The 15,867-nt window shown below is 46.7% G+C and overlaps 1 protein-coding gene across 1 annotated transcript in view; it reads right to left on the bottom strand.

Moving 5' to 3' along the window:
* Positions 1-15,867, bottom strand: part of garnl3 (GTPase activating Rap/RanGAP domain like 3) — a 526,019-nt gene that overhangs the window by 89,756 nt on the left and 420,396 nt on the right. Inside the window, exons 18-19 of the mRNA XM_070863382.1 lie at positions 4,821-4,932; positions 325-423 (exon numbers count right to left, since the gene is read on the bottom strand). Coding sequence (XP_070719483.1) covers positions 325-423; positions 4,821-4,932 — 211 coding nt within the window. The remainder of the gene's footprint in view (positions 1-324; positions 424-4,820; positions 4,933-15,867) is intronic.

The following is a 15,867-nucleotide window of genomic DNA, read 5'->3' as shown; positions in this document are numbered from 1 at the left end:
TCTTTTGACCAGACTGCCACAAGGCAGCCTTCCATCAGCTGTTACATTGGGGCCATCAATTTGCTCCCAAGGGATAACGTCACATTTCCGCAGGCAGGCAGATAGCCCCACGTCCCCTGCAGTTTGATGAGTCAGACAGTTCGGGGGAAGAGATAGCGCCGGGTGAAGCTCCGTGGGAGGGTGTCGCCAATGCATCCCTCGGCGGGAGGAGGGCGAGGGGGGGGGGAGGGGAAAGAGGGTGAGCATAATAAACTACGCCCGCACGCTTTCCGCTCTGGTCAGCCACCAGCCGCCTCGCGTGTTAATTCCCACTGCCGGTTTTACCTTTGTCGGCTCGGCTGAGTAAAAGGTCCTGAGCTTCCAAAATGTCCATCTGTTTGACTGGCAGCGTCCTGTCAAAGACTGGCACCGGGGTCTGCCCGTCTACAGAAACGAGAAACAACCAGCGCTAAAATTAGACAAGTCCAACTACCTTTATATTCAAAAAAAAATTAAACCCCTTTCCCCGTTGTCTAAAGCAAATCAAACGAGAAATAAAACAAGGACGCAATGTTTGTGGAACGACAATCACTTTAGCAAAGTTAAAAATGACTGTTTAAGGCCGTTTGCAACATTTAATCTCTCCTGCCTTCCACCCTATCACAGACCGTCCCCTTTTGTTCTTTCTTTAGAACGTAAGAAATAGGCGCACGAGTCGGCCATTTGGCCCCTCGAGCCTGCTCCGCCATTCAATTAGATCATGGCTGATCTGATCTTGGCCTCAACTCCACTTCCCTGCCCGCTCCCCATAACCCTGGACTTCCTTATCGTTCAAAAATCTGTCCATCTCCACCTTAACCACCCCCTCTCCCCTGCCTCTCTACACCTGCTTAAAATCCGTTACATATCTAACTTTTCCGGTTCTGACGAAGGATCTCAGACTTGAAACGTTGACTCTGTCTCTCCGTGAATGCTGCCTGACCTGCTGAGTGTTTCCAGCATTGTCTGGATTTTGCTTAAAGCCTGACTAGGATGCCCAACACTGCGTGAACATCAGCAGTCTCCAAACTAACTCCTTGCACTGCTGGGAGCATTGCATTCTTTTTGCAGCTAGTATCGAAGCCATAACTTTACAATTAAAACCTCCCCAAAAATTGGAGTTAACGATTGTACAGGGCAGGTACTTGTGTACCATGGCCCTGCACCAGACCAGAGTTATACTGCTGTTCACGCCATATTATTTTAGTGGGATCGGGCATCAGATCAACATTTATACTGACCGCTCTGATCGATGCATAAGTGAATTGCACCGTAACGGGCAGAGACCATAATCAGACCACATCACCGCCCCTCATCGACCCCAAACCCCTGCCCACGTACCACATCCTCCAACCAGCAGAGTCAGGACTGCACCACCGCCAATTAGTTTCAATTAAATGTCAATTACCTTCATTTCTAGAATATATCAAGTTACTAGGTACAAACATTAAGGTTTGAATATTCTTTAGTATTCAGTCACAGAAAACATAAGTTTTATCCTTAAATCTCCACGATTTGTTAAAAATAAGATTAGTAACTTATCAACCTTTGTTCCACGCTTGCTTTCAGTTTAGTAAAACCAATGAGCGCTCATCGCATTAGAATGGGTGGAATATGGACCATGAAGTTGATGTGTACATGCGTGTGTGTATTTGCGTCTTTGTGTATTTGTTTATCATAGAATCATAGAAATTTACAGCACGGAAGGAGGCCATTTCGGCCCATTGTGTCTGCGCCGGCCGACAAAGAGGTATCCAGCCTAATCCCACTTTCCAGCTCTTGGTCCGTAACCTTGTACGTTACGGACCAAGTGCACATCCAAGTACTTTTTAAATGTGGTGAGGGCTTCTGCCTCTTCCATCCATTCAGGCAGTGAGTTCCAGACCCCCACCACCCTCTGGGTGAAAACATTTCCCCTCAAATCCCCTCTAAACCTCCTACCAATTACTTTAAATCATTGCCCCCTGGTTGTTGACCCCTCTGCTAAAGGAAATAAGTCCTTCCTATCCACTATCTAGGCCCCTCATAGTTTTATACACCTCAATAAGGTCTCCCCTCAGCCTCCTCTGTTCCAAAGACAAACCCCAGCCTATCCAATCTTTCCTCATAGCTAAGATTATGTGGGTGTGTATTTGTTTATGTGGGTGTGTTGTTTGTATGTGCGTGTGTGTGATTGCATGTGAATGCGTGTGCGCATGTGTGCATGTCTTTGTGCATGCGTGTGTGATCATGTTTGTGTATCTGTGCGTGTTTGTGTATGCATGTGCTTGTGTGCGCACGTGTGGGTGAGTGCGTGAGTACATGTGAGAGTGAGTGTGTAAGAATATTTGTTTCAGTAGAACCACATTGAAAGTAACCCAAGGTTTTTTGGCAGAATTTTAAAATGAAGTACATTTACATTTCAAATTAACCCGACACGTGTGGAATGTCAGAATTCCCATTGTTGAAACTCAATATTGAAAATAAATTTAATTGTAGATTTAATTATAAATACGAGGTAAAAAGGAGTATAAAATTGCAGTGTTTTTGAAACAAGAATACCTTCCTCTAGTCATAGGGATATATCCCACAAACACACAATGGATAGTTTTCAATTGGGACTTACAGACTGCTGGAGAAGAGCACACTGAATCAAAGGACACAAATTGCCACTTTGCTTAGGAAACAGAGTTTGTGACGTTAAAGTTACTCTGAGCCACTCATTAATGTGACCTGTTCTACTCCTGATGTCCCACATAATAGAAGAGTAGAACCTAGTTTTATCTTGTGCCACCCCACAAGCTCCAATAACCTCCCGGTGGGTAATTACTGTAGTATCACTCAATGTTCCCTCCAATTCTTTTCAACTGGCATTCAGATTCTTACGCATGTGCAGTTTCTTCCATGCAAAAGCCGGTGAGCGGCCTGTGCGGGATCACCAGACCGCCGCACAGCCGCGCAGCTTAGCAGGAACGTTGAGATCACGGCGCTACAAGCTGCAAGACGAAAATACGCTAACTAACTGGCCTTGTGAGTAACAGCTCCAAGCGCTGTAAGCAGCTTGTGACTTAGTGGGAAGCATAATGACTTCCCCATCACATAAGAACATAACAAGTAGGAGCAGGAGTAGGCCTTTCGGCCCCTCGAGCCTGCTCCACCATTCAATATCATGGCTGATCTTCTACCTCAACTCCACTTTCCTGCACTATCCCCATAATCCCTTGATTCCCTTAATAGAGAAAAATCTATTGATCTCTATCTTGAATATACGACTGAGCATCCACAGTACCTCTGGGGTAGAGAATTCCAAAGATTCACCATCCTCTGATTGAAGAAACTTCTCCTCATCTCAGTCCTAAATGGCCGACCCCTTATTCTGAGATTGTGACCCCTGGTTCTAGACTCCCCAGCCAGAGGAAACATCCTCCCTGCATCTACCCTGTCAAGCCCTGTAAGAATTCTGTATGTTTCAATGACATCACCTCTCATTCTTCTAAACCAATGAGAATTAGGTTTAACATTAGCAGCAATGTTATTCACGTCAAAGATCGGAGCCACAAATACTTTGTCGATCCACTCAGTGTGACGTTCCAGTTACATTTGTTGTGCTACAAACAGCAATGGTGCCCCCTGCGATTCCAAAAGGGTTCTATTCTTTATTCAGAACATGCTTGATGCGTACAATCATAAGAGGTATGATTAAGCAGTTCGCAGATGATACAAATGTTGGCCGTGTGGTTGATAAAGAAGAAGAAAGCTGTAGACTGCAGGAAGATATCAATGAACTGGTCAGGTGGGCAGAACTGTGGCAAATGGAATTCAATCCGGAGAAGTGTGAGGTAATGAGTTTGGGGAGGGCTCACAAGGCAAGGGAATACACAATAAATGGTAGGTTACAGAGAAATGTAGAGGAACAATAGGACCTTGGAGTGCATGTCCACAGATCCCTGAAGGTAGCAGGCCAGGTAGATAAGGTGATTGAGAAGGCATACGGAATACTTGCCTTTATTAGCCGGGGCATAGAATACAAGAGCAGGGAGATTACGCTTGAACTGCATAAAACACAAGTTAGGCCACAGCTAGAGTACTGCGTGCAGTTCTGGTCACCACATTACAGGAAAGATGTGATTGCACTGGAGAGGGTACAGAGGAGATTTACAAGGATGTTGCATGGACTGGAGAATTTTAGCTGTGAGGAAAGATTGGATAGGCTGGGTTTGTTTTCTTTGGAACAGAGGAGGCTGAGGAGAGACCTTATTGAGGTGTATAAAATTATGAGGGGCCTAGAGAGTGAATAGGAAGGACCTATTTCCTGTTAACAACCAGGGAGCATAGATTTAAAGCAATTGGTAGGAGGTTTAGAGGGGATTTGATTGGAAATTTCTTCACCCACAGAGTTGTGGGGGTCTGGAACTCGCTGCCTGAAAGGGTGGTAGAGGCAGAAACCCTCAGCACATTTAAAAAGTGCTTGGATGTGCACTTGAAGTGCCATAACCTACAGGGCTACGGACCAAGAGCCGGAAAGTGGGATTAGGCTGGATAGCTCTTTGTCGGCCGGCGCGGACACGACGGGCCGAAATGGTGCTGTAAATTTCTATGGTTCTACAAAGTCCACCGTTCCAACACCAAACAAGGAGAACGAGTCAGGGTCGATGAATTATCAGGATGGACACCTTTTAGCGGATCCTCCACTTTGACTTTAAACTGGCTGCAGTAAACGCTGATGCGAAACAGACAATAGTGAGACACACGCAAAGTGAGGTTAATGCACAGCAACAAGCGGGTGACACGCAATGTCAGTCAGAGATTGATGAGACACTAACCGTCTAACAATAACACGCCGGCGTCGGTGGAGATTAGAAGCGACTGTCCCCAAGAATCACTGCAGATGATTTCGAGGGGGAAGTTGTTGCAGAAACACTGAGGCTCCCAGGGCTAGAAGGCAAAGAACACAATTTAGATGGGTCTCACCGGTGAGCAGAATAGGCTGGTGCCGCGCGGCACGGCACATGCAATATTCAAAATAACTTTTAAGAAAAGAAATCCGTTTCTGTCGAGCTGCAAGGTAAAATGAGTGCTTTTATTTTTGACTTCCGTACTCTACTTTTCATAGAGACGCCGCCACTGAAAGGCACATGAACTTTTCTCACAAACTCACCGAGCACATTTTCTTGCCTTATCTCAGCAGTTTGCTGCTTATTAAACCCGCCTCTTTCACACCGAGCTCTAGCCCACAGCCAATGGGCTGCAGCCTTTCCCGACAGTGCCCGACACCCGTACATGCTTGGACCTCCCACTTACAGTAGGTGGGCAGTGTTCCTGGGGTGGGGAGCAGGACTGACAGAGGACTGCACTTCCTCTGTGACATGCTCCCCCCGACTCGCGAACCCAAGCACCAACCCCCCCCTTCCCCGTCATACTGGCTGCAGTTATTCTGCAAAACCTAATACTAAGAGAAGGAAGCTTTCATAAGGTATCCCTTGGAGTGCCAACCTTCCGCCACTGTACAACCACCACAACCGAACATTGAAAAGCAGTCCAGGGTTTGTCAGAATGCTCAGGCCTACTGAAGTGAGTGCTCCATACACACATGCTGAATGTAAGTTTTAACATTTAACAAGACTCTCCATCAACCTGAGTGACCTCTAAGAGGCAAGAGGTGCCCACTACCAGGCCCACTCCCTCCTGAATTGCTGCTGTTGCCCTAGGGCCCAAGCCCACCCTCTCTCCCACTGCTCTCTGGGGTTAGCGGTGGGATCAGGGATAGGGAGGGAAATTGGATGAATACCCAGGCCTCGTCTCCTCGCCATCATTTACAAGCAGCAGAGCAGTCTGGGCTTGGGTGGCCTACTTCCTGTGGCAGGGGAGGGAGGGAAATCCAGGCCAGCAGAGCTAAAGGCCTGGATGTGGGGGTAGGCCTCCCAATCTGATTTTTCTTCATGTTCTGCTGATTTTAAAAATAATGATATTGTTGTGTATGCACACCTGTTTACTGTGTGATGTCTGTAACATTGTTATGTAACACTGAATGTACCCTTACACTGTACGCACCTTACCTGTACACCAGAGGGTGCTGCTGCTGGAGACCTAAGGGTTACCTGCACACTGCAGCTAACCCAGTATAAAAAGGAACACACAGCTTGTTGTCCTCACTCAGGAGCTGCAGATAAAGGACTATAGGTCTACACAGTTTAAGTATCATACCCTGCCTCGTGGAGTCATTACTAAAGGTGCCTACATACACTACAGATATACCAGAGGAAATGCAACCCCATATTTTAAAAGAACTTACAGGAACTAATAGATTACGGATACAGACAAAAGGATTCTGATTGGCTAAGAATCATTGCGGTACTCTCAATAGATTCCCAGCTTCATTCAGACGCTGTCCTTTCACTGAGCTGATGTTCTGGATTAAACTGAATGGCAAGTTCAGCAATACAGTTGTATTAAAAAGAAACAAATATATACATGATCACAGTCCAATATTAATGTTGTCCAAGCCCAGATACACACACTGCTTTAACACCAAGGGGAACATTTTGACTTTTGGTGACTTATGGGATTTCCCACCCGCTAGGCCCCGCTGCCTGATTTTCCATTCCACTGAAGTCAATAGAAAGGAAAATCGTGCAAGGTGTAAAATGGGCCAGGTGTATAATGGGCAGGTAAATATTGGGCCAGGTGTAAATCGGGAAAGGTAAATATTGGGTGAGGCATAAAGCAGGCTAGGCTTATAAAGGGTCAGGGATATAACGGGCCGGGGGGGGGTATAACAGGCAGGGTGGGGTGTGTACAATGGGCAAGGGGGGGGGTGTACAACGGATGGGAGGGTATAACTGATGGGGGGGATATAGGACGGACGGACGGGGGGGGGATATAACGGACAGGGGTGGGGGGGGGGATATAACGGACAGGGGGGGGATATAACGGACGGGGGGGTGGGAGATATAACGGACGTGGGGGGGGGGGGAGGGTATAACGGACAGGGGGGGTATAACGGGTCGGGGGGTATAACGGGTCGGGGGATATAACGGGTCGGGGGATATAACGGGTCGGGGGGTATAACGGGTCGGGGGGTGTAACGGGTCGGGGGGTATAACGGACGGGGGGGGGGATAACGGGTCAGGGGGTATAACGGGTCGGGGGTATAATGGGGGTGACCGATCCGATATCGGCTCTTTTAAACGATCGACAAAAGTTCAAATAGCCCACCTAGAGTCCAAAGTTTGTTGGAATATCAATATAGCTCCTCAAACAGAAACTTGTAAAACTATTTTGACCTCCTGTGGACCATCTTGGTCAGGAAATGTCTCTAACGGGCATCACATTCTACATTCTCTGCATTGATAGTATTCAAATGTTTGGAGTGGCAGAAAGTGAGCCTCACTGGCTGGCTGGGTGAGCAAGGGGGAGGCTTCCTCTGTCTGCCAACTGCACTGCAGCAAAATTGTAAACCCATTTATAAAACAGCACGTTTAGAATTTAATTATACACAGCACAGAGAGAAAATCTTCCCCAGCTTCATTATCTAACCCAGCAAAAAACAGAGCACATGTAAAGCACTGCTTTATATTAAATAAATCAACTCTAAAGGAAATATCTGTTTGACCCAGCTGCATTGTATATTATATTTCTTCCTGCTGCATGTTCTGTCGGTATGGAGAGTGAAGGGGCTTTTCACTACGATTTTTGCACTTTTGTTCTACTTAGCTGTCTGCACTTTGAAAACAATTTTTAAAGTGCTTATGTAAAATATAATCTATTTAATAGGAGCACGATGTTTACAGAAACAGTTAATGGGATATGCTCAGTGCAAAGCTTCTCCTTAAATGTGAGGTATTACATTTTGGTTGGAAGTATAGGGAGGTCATTTATTACTTGGAGAGTCTAGGGGGTCAAGTTTCGGCCTGAGTTGCTCCTATTTTTTTGGAGCAACTGGTTTAGAATGGAGTATCTTAGAAATTGTAATTCTCGGCATTTAGTTTGCTCCAGTTCTAGTCAGTTAGAACAGTTTCATTTTGGAACAGATTTTTTTTTTTCCAAAAGGGGGCACGTCCAGCCACTTACGCCTGTTTTGAAAGTTTAGGCAGCAAAAACTTACCCCAAACTAACTTAGAATGGAGTAGGTGTAGATTTTTGTACACTTAGAAATCAGGCCTAGGGAACGAGAGACGGGGGGTGGGGAGTTTACAAACATGAAATACATCACTTTCACAAATAAAGAGCCATCATCAATAATAAATGATAAATAAATCAATAAATCAACCAATAAATCAATCAAAAAAAATTAATAATTAAAAAAAAAAATTAAAAATCAATAAATAAAAAATTAAGTTTTTACTCACCGACTGCAGCACCGGGAGCCCTCCAACAGCGTGCTGGGACAGGACCCCCCCCCAGTGTCTCTCTCTCTGTCTGTCTGTCAGTGTGTGTGTCTCTCTCTCTCTCTCTCTCTGTCTGTATCAGTGTCTTTCTGTCTGTCAGTGTCTTTGTATTTCTGACAGCGAGGGGACGGGGGAGAGGAGAGGGAGGGAGGGAGGAGGAGAGGAAGGGAGGGAGGGGGAGAGGGAGGGAGGGGTGGAGGAGAGGAGAGGGAGGGGGGAGAGGAGATGGGGGGAGGAGAGGGGGTGGTGGGAGAAGAGAGGGAGAGGGGGAGGGAGAGGGAGAGGGAGAGGGAGGAGGCTGAATGGGCCCAGCCAACGAGAAGAAGCTGGGCCGAAGACTTCGGGCAGGGCCCACTCCCAGCAAGATGCCGGGCGGGCGGGCCCCGCCGAAGACGTGAAGAGGGAGCAGACCGGAGCTGAAGGTGGGGGTGGGGGGGGCGGAGAGAGCCAAAGGGAGCGTGAGCTGAACAGGGAAGGAAGTTGGAACCACAGCCAGAGCAGGAGCTGGGGGAGGGAGGTGCAGTCCGATCTTCGCCGCCCCAGTGAGCCCATTCAGCCAGGGCTAGGGGCGGCGTGCTTCGGACCCCTCCCACACAGTTTCAGGCGCCTGGAGTTACTGCACATGCGCGCACACTGTAGCGCGCATGCGCAGAGGTCCCGGCACTGTTTTCAGCGCAGGGACCTGGCTCCGCCCCCCACAGCTCGTGCTGCGCCGCGCCGAGGGCCTGGATCGACCTGAGGGAGTGGAGAATACCGAGGTAAGTTTTCGGCGCGGTTTTGAGCGCGGAAACCAGGCGTGGCTCGCGGGGCTGCGCCGTTCTAGGCGCAGCCCAAAACTTGACCCCTAGGTCGGGTAGAGGAACAAAGGGATCTCGGAGTACATATACACAAATCGCTAAAAGTTGTGACACAGGTTAGCAAGGCCATAAAAAAATAAACCAAGCACTAGGGTTTATTTCTAGACGGACAGAATTGAAAAGTAGGGGAGTTATGTTTAACCTGTATCTAACCTTGGTTAGACCACACTTCGAGTACTGCGTACAGTGCTGGTCGCCATATTATAGAGTCACTGCAGAGGGTGCAGGGATTTACAAGTTGGATACCAGAAATGCGAGGGTATACATTTCAGGAAAGGATGAACAGGCTGGGTCTCTTTTCTTTCGAAAAAAGGCTGAAGGGTGACTTATTAGAGGTCTTTAAAATTATGAAAGGTTTAAATAGAGTAGATACAGAGAGAGACTGTTTCCACTTGTGGGGAAGAGCATAACTAGATTCCGTCAATATAAGATAGTCACCAAGAAATCCAATAGGGAATTCAGAAGAAAATTCTTTACCCAAAAAGTGATGAGAATGTGGAACTCGCTACCACAGGGAGTGGTTGAAATGAATAGTGTTGATGTGTTTAAGGAGAGGCTAGACAAGCATACGAGGGAGAAGGGAATAGAGGGTTATGCTGATAGATTTAGATGAGGAGAGACGGGAGGAGGCTCGAGTGGTGCATAAACGCCGGCACAGACTGGTTGGGCTGAATGGCCTGTTTCTGTGCTGTGTATCCTGTGTAATCTTGTTCCTGTTCTCTATAGAACCATACAGCACAGAAGGAGGCCATTCGGCCCATCGAGTCTGCGCCAGAAAGCTAGTCTAATGCTAGGATGTGTCACAGCTAATTCTCCCTTCCTCCTTACTGAAAGGAGGGTAAACTGCTGAGTGAAACATCAGTACTTTACAGCAGGTTAGTTACGTCTATAGTGGATTGCCATTTGCAATTGATTTCTTCAACCCAAAAATATAGAGAATTAAACAGAATTAATTGTATTCAATAACTTGGCACAAACTTAGCCATTCAGGGAAGAAAATATTTCAAATGTGACTAAGTTTACCTTTACCAAAACACTGGTTCCTTCTTTTTGAGCAAGTAAAAATCTTTATTCCTTCATTCAAAGTGCTACTGGCTGGAGAAATATCCAAGGAGCTGGTAAACTCACATAGGTAATCCTGTCATGATACAGTGAAAATTATTGTGCTCTTTTCCCCACCATAAATCCATCATTTCTACTTTCAAATACCCAGTGAATTGCATCTTTTCTTACCTACATAGAATTACATAGAATGTGCAGCAGAGAAACAGGCCATTTGGCCCAACTGGTCCATATAGGTGTTTATGCTCCTCACAAGTGCATACGAAGCAACAAAGTCAGTGAGCTCTGCAATAAATATGGTCTCCTAGCACGAACAGAACTGGGCCCAGGGCTGATAGTTTCGATGAATTTGCAATGCACGCTGGGGTGCAATCTCCCAATCCATGTTGGATATGGGGGCAGTGCCAGAGGACTGGAGGGTTGCAAATGTTACACCCCTGTTTAAAAAAAGAGAGGCATAAAACCTGGTAACTACAGGCCAGTCAGCCTAACGTCAGTGGTGGGGAAATTTGTAGAGACCATAATCAGAGACAAAATTAATTGTCACTTGGAAAACCATGCGTGAAAAACTTGGATTTATATAGCGCCTTTCACGACCACCGGACGTCTCAAAGCGCTTTACAGCCAATGAAGTACTTTTGGAGTGTAGTCACTGTTGTAATGTTAATAAATGACAGCCAACACGGATTTCTTAAAGGCAAGTCGTGCCTGGGAAAGGTGATCGAGTTCTTCGATTGACGAACAGAGGGTGAATGAGGGTGGTGTGGTTGATATTGTGTATATGGGCTTTCAAAAGGCATTTGATAAAGTACCACCTAATTATCAAAATTGAAGCCGGTGGGTTTAAAGAGGCAGTGGCAGCGTGGATATGAAATTGGCTAAGAGACAGAAAGCAAAGAGTAGTGGTGAACGGTCATTTATCAGACTGGAGGGAAGTACGCAGTGGTGTTCCCATGGGTCAGTAATTAGGACAACTGCTCTTTTTGATATATGGTAATGACCTGGACTTGGATATACAGGACATCATTTCAAAGTTTGCAGACAGCACAAGACTAGAAGATGTAGTAAACATTGGAGAATAGTCACAGACTTCAGGAGGGCATAGACAGACTGGTGAAGTGGGCAGGCACATGGCAGATGGAATTTAATGCAGAGAAGTGTGAAGTGACGCATTTTGGAAGGACAAATGAGGAGAGGCAATATAAACTAGAGGGTACAATTATAAATGGGGTGCAGGATCAGGGAGACCTGGAGGTTCACACTCACAAAGCTTTGAAATTGGAAGGACAAGTTGATAATGTGAAGAAAGGATACTGGATCCTTGGCTTTATAAACAGAGGCACAGAGTACAAAAACAAGGATGTTATTCTAAACCATTAGACCTCAGCTGGAGTATGGTATCCAATTCTGGGCATCACTTTACGAAGGATGTCGAGGCCTTGGAGAGGGTGCAGAGGAGATTTACAAGAATGATACCAGAGATGAGGGACTTCAGTTACGTGGAGAGACTGGATAAGCTGGGGTTGTTCTCCTTGGAGCAGAGAAAGTTAAGGAGAGATTAAGGGGTATGGAGAGAAAGCAGGAAAGGGGTACTGTGGTGAATGATCAGCCATGATCATATTGAATGGTGGTGCAGGCTCGAAGGGCCGAATGGCCTACTCCTGCACCTATTTTCTATGTTTCTATTTTCTATGTATTTACTAGAGGTGTTCCAAATTATGAGGTTTTGATAGAATAGATAAGGAAAATCTGTTTGCACGAGTAGGAGTGTCAGTAACAGTACTGTCTGGAAGGGTGGTGGAAGAAGATTCAATAGCCACTTTCAAAAGGGAATTGGATATGTCATTGAAAAGGGAAAATATGCAGGGCTATGGGGAAAGAGCAAAGGAGAGGGACCAATTAGATCGCTCTGTCAAAGAGCCAGCACAGGCACGATGGGCCCAATGGCCTTCTGCGCTGTAAGATTCTATGATGCTATGGGTGATTGACCATCCGTTTCACATATTAATTGATAGAAAGTTATGTTTTAACACCAAGGTAAGTTCCGCCTCTTTTAGGTCTCGTGTTTGCCATGCTGCTATCCCACCTATAAACTAACAAACACATGAAATGCATTGTTAATTTGCCCTTCATTTCATGCCCTTTCATGTGTTTAGCTAGGCAGCAAATTAATATCGCGACCCATGCTGAGCGGGTCACAATGTGTGGGATGTAAACTGTATTCATTTAAAAAACATTTTTTTTTTTACCCTGTTATTGTAACCGACGTCTCAATATTATTCTGAAATAGAAAGTGAATGACCACAAAAGTAGGGGATAGGCACGGTATCGTTTGGGAGCGGTTTATCTAAGGGTCTTCGCTTGATGCCTCCATTCACTGAGAACTGACGTGGTCTCGCCTCTGATAAATGATGGCTTCAGCTCAGGTTATAGACAATATCAAGACAAATTAAGAGACGGGCTTAGCAGAAATTCTCTAGAGTAAAGGAAATGATTTTCAGAGCAAGGCTCACACAACGTGTACATCATTTAACTGATGGGATTACATACGTTAAAACATCGCCTACATTAATCATATGGGATTTTTTTTTCTGTTGGCATCAGCCAGCAGCATTTCGAAGGGAAAAAAGGAACACAATAAAACACTTAGAACAAAACATATTTTCCTGATGATCATTAACATTAACATTCCGAAGAAACACTTCGACAAAACCTTCGAGTAAAAATGAAACAGAATAACTCCAGTCATTTTACCCCCCAAAAGCTTCACAGAAATACATGGGCTCCTCAAAACTGCCTTGTAAACGCAAAAACGACACTGAGCCAAGCGCTTCATGTAACTTGCCAAAGCAGCTCACCATAGAGGACATTACAGGGCAGCCAAAACTCCGTCTTATCTTGAAGACTTCCTTCTATGTTCTTGAGATTTTTAAACATTTATTCGTTCAAGGGATGTGGGCGTTGCTGGCAAGGCCGGCATTTATTGCCCATCCCTAGTTGCTCTCAAGAAGGTGGAGGTGAGCCGCCGCCTTGAACCGCTGCTGTCCGTGTGGTGAAGGTACTCCCACAGTGTTGACTTTGTTGTAGCGGTTTGGTACAACTGAGTGGCTCACTCGGCCATTTCAGAGCGCAGTTAAGAGTCAACCACATTGCTGTGGGTCTGGAGTCACACATAGACCAGACCGGGTAAGGGCGGCAGATTCCCTTCCCGAAAGGACATCAGTGAACCAGATGGGTTCTTACGGCAATCCGGTAGTTTTATGGTCACCATTGCTGATACTAGCTTTTTAATTCCAGATTTATTGATTAACTGATTTTAAATTCCCCAGCTGCTGTGGTGGGATTTGAACTCATGTCTCCCGATCATTAGTCCAGGCTTCTGGATCACTAATCGAGTGATATAACCACAATGCTACCGTACCCCCTAGATGCAGCGGATTGTCTAAAATGGGGAGGAAGGTGGGACGGAGGGGGTCCCACGTTCATGGAAATTAGTGCACCATCGCGATTCCCCAGCTCCTGCAGACAAGGTTAGTTGGTGCTAGAACAGCGGTTCTATCAGCTGAGCTGCCACATCAAAAGCTCCCTCTGCCCCCCACCCACGGGCCCTAAACACTTGACATCACAGCCGGCGAAAGGTTCCTCCTCCAATGCAGCACCCCCCATGACAGAGGGCAGTCCCGAACATACCTCACCTACACCGACCTGGTTGAAAGGCTCCGTGGGACCAGCATGCAGAGCCTGATAGAACGGCTCCCGTTTGAGCTTGCGGCTATGCTGGGGAGTGGAGCGCATGCATGCTGGATCAGGCCCACCCTTGCAACTGATTTAAAAATAAATTATTCACGGGATGTGTGCGTTGTTGGCAAGGCCGGCAATTATTGGCCACGAGTGGCATTTCAGCGGGCAGTTACGAGTCAACCACAGCGTTGAGTCTGGAGTCACATATAGGCCAGCGTGGATACATACCACTACAGGGAGCAGCGCGAGCTGGTGCAGGAGGGCGACGGCAGTGAAGAGCGACGTCATCAAGGTCCAGGTCGGTGATTGGAATGTGGGCAGATACAGCAGGAGCGGCGAGGTTGTAGCGAAGGAGCGGCGAGAGACTGTGAACGGGGCCCAGAAGAGGCCGGGGACAGGGGCCCGGGGGCAGCATGGGCCAGCCCACATTGCGATGTGTGTGCGCACTAGATCCGTGCAGCAGAGCTGGTCTCCAGTTAGTCTTGGTTAACCCTTGCCATTGGATCAAGACCTAGCTCTGTCAAGCCCGTGTGGTGGCTGGTGTGCAACGGCCACCCCACATTAAAGAAATCCACGCACAGGCATCTTCCACCCTTCAGGATGTAGTTCGGGTCCTTCAGAGAAACACCTGTGAACTCGGCCTTTTTTAGTGTGGAAGCAAATCATCCTCGTTTCGCGGGACGGCCTATGATGATGATTAGCCAGACCGGGTAAGGACGGCAGATTTCCTTCCCTAAAGGTCATTAGTAAACCAGTTGGGTTTTTACAACATTTCGATAGTTTCATGGTCATCATAATATATACTGGGCTCAATTTTCCCCACTGCCGGTTTTTGCCGTATTTCAAGAGTTACGCCCGTTTTTTTTGGACCCGACTACTGCAAAAAAATAAATTGCAAGTTTCTCCATTCTAATTTTTTTAATTTACACTGCGCAGCCTGTCCTTTAGCTTCGGGGGGGGGGGGGGGTGAAGCCTAATGTCTGTGCCGATAAAGTGACGCCCCCCCCCCCCCCATACCACTTCTGCGTATGCGCGGGGGAAAAAAATGAAGTTTTTTTTATGTGACTGCTATGGACGCGCATTCCCAGTACAGGTCCCAGTCTGCATTCAGCCATTTTTAAAGAGCCAGTTGTGTGTGAGAACTTTCATTCTCATTGGAAAAATCGGAGCTGCAATATGCACCGCGGCTCAAGGACCAAGAATTTCTCACAGGATGAGGTGGAGGCACTAGTTACTGTAATTGAGGCCAGACTGCACGAGCTGGACACCAGCAGAGGTCACATAAAAGTTTCACCAAAAAAAATGAAGAAACGCTGGAACCAACTTGCAGAAGATTACTGTGCAAACGGTGACCACCCCGAGCTCTGGAGGCCAGTGCAAAAAGAAGTGGCAGGACCTTGGTCAAGTAGTTAGTGTAAGTAATATTTTCATTTATTCACTGGAATTACAGTTGTAAATGTGACCATCTGCATGTCCCACCCAGCAGAAAGTCACCCTCTCTTAAAAAGTTACAATTTCATCTTTGCAGAGGAAGATGGCACACAACAAAAGGGAAAGAACTCGAACAGGAAGAGGCCCGACAAATCTGCACCCACTGACACCCTTGGAAGAGAGGGTTGCTGCTTTGATGGGCCCTGCCTGGAGAAAAGCGATCACCACTGCACAAGCTGGGCCCACACTCGAGGGAGAGGGTAAGTCCTGCAAATTCCACAGTCTGACTTTGCTAAATGTTAAGTACTGCGTGGGCTAGCCATGCTTCAGTTCATGGGGATGTCTCCGTCAGCTACGCTTCGGTTGATGCAATGTGCTATCATTTATCGTGG

This window comes from Pristiophorus japonicus, chromosome 20 (genome assembly GCF_044704955.1).
Source record: "Pristiophorus japonicus isolate sPriJap1 chromosome 20, sPriJap1.hap1, whole genome shotgun sequence".
Classification (NCBI taxonomy): domain Eukaryota; kingdom Metazoa; phylum Chordata; class Chondrichthyes; family Pristiophoridae; genus Pristiophorus; species Pristiophorus japonicus.
The sequence above is the reverse complement of the archived record's forward strand: the minus strand, read 5'-3'. Positions and strand labels throughout refer to the sequence as shown.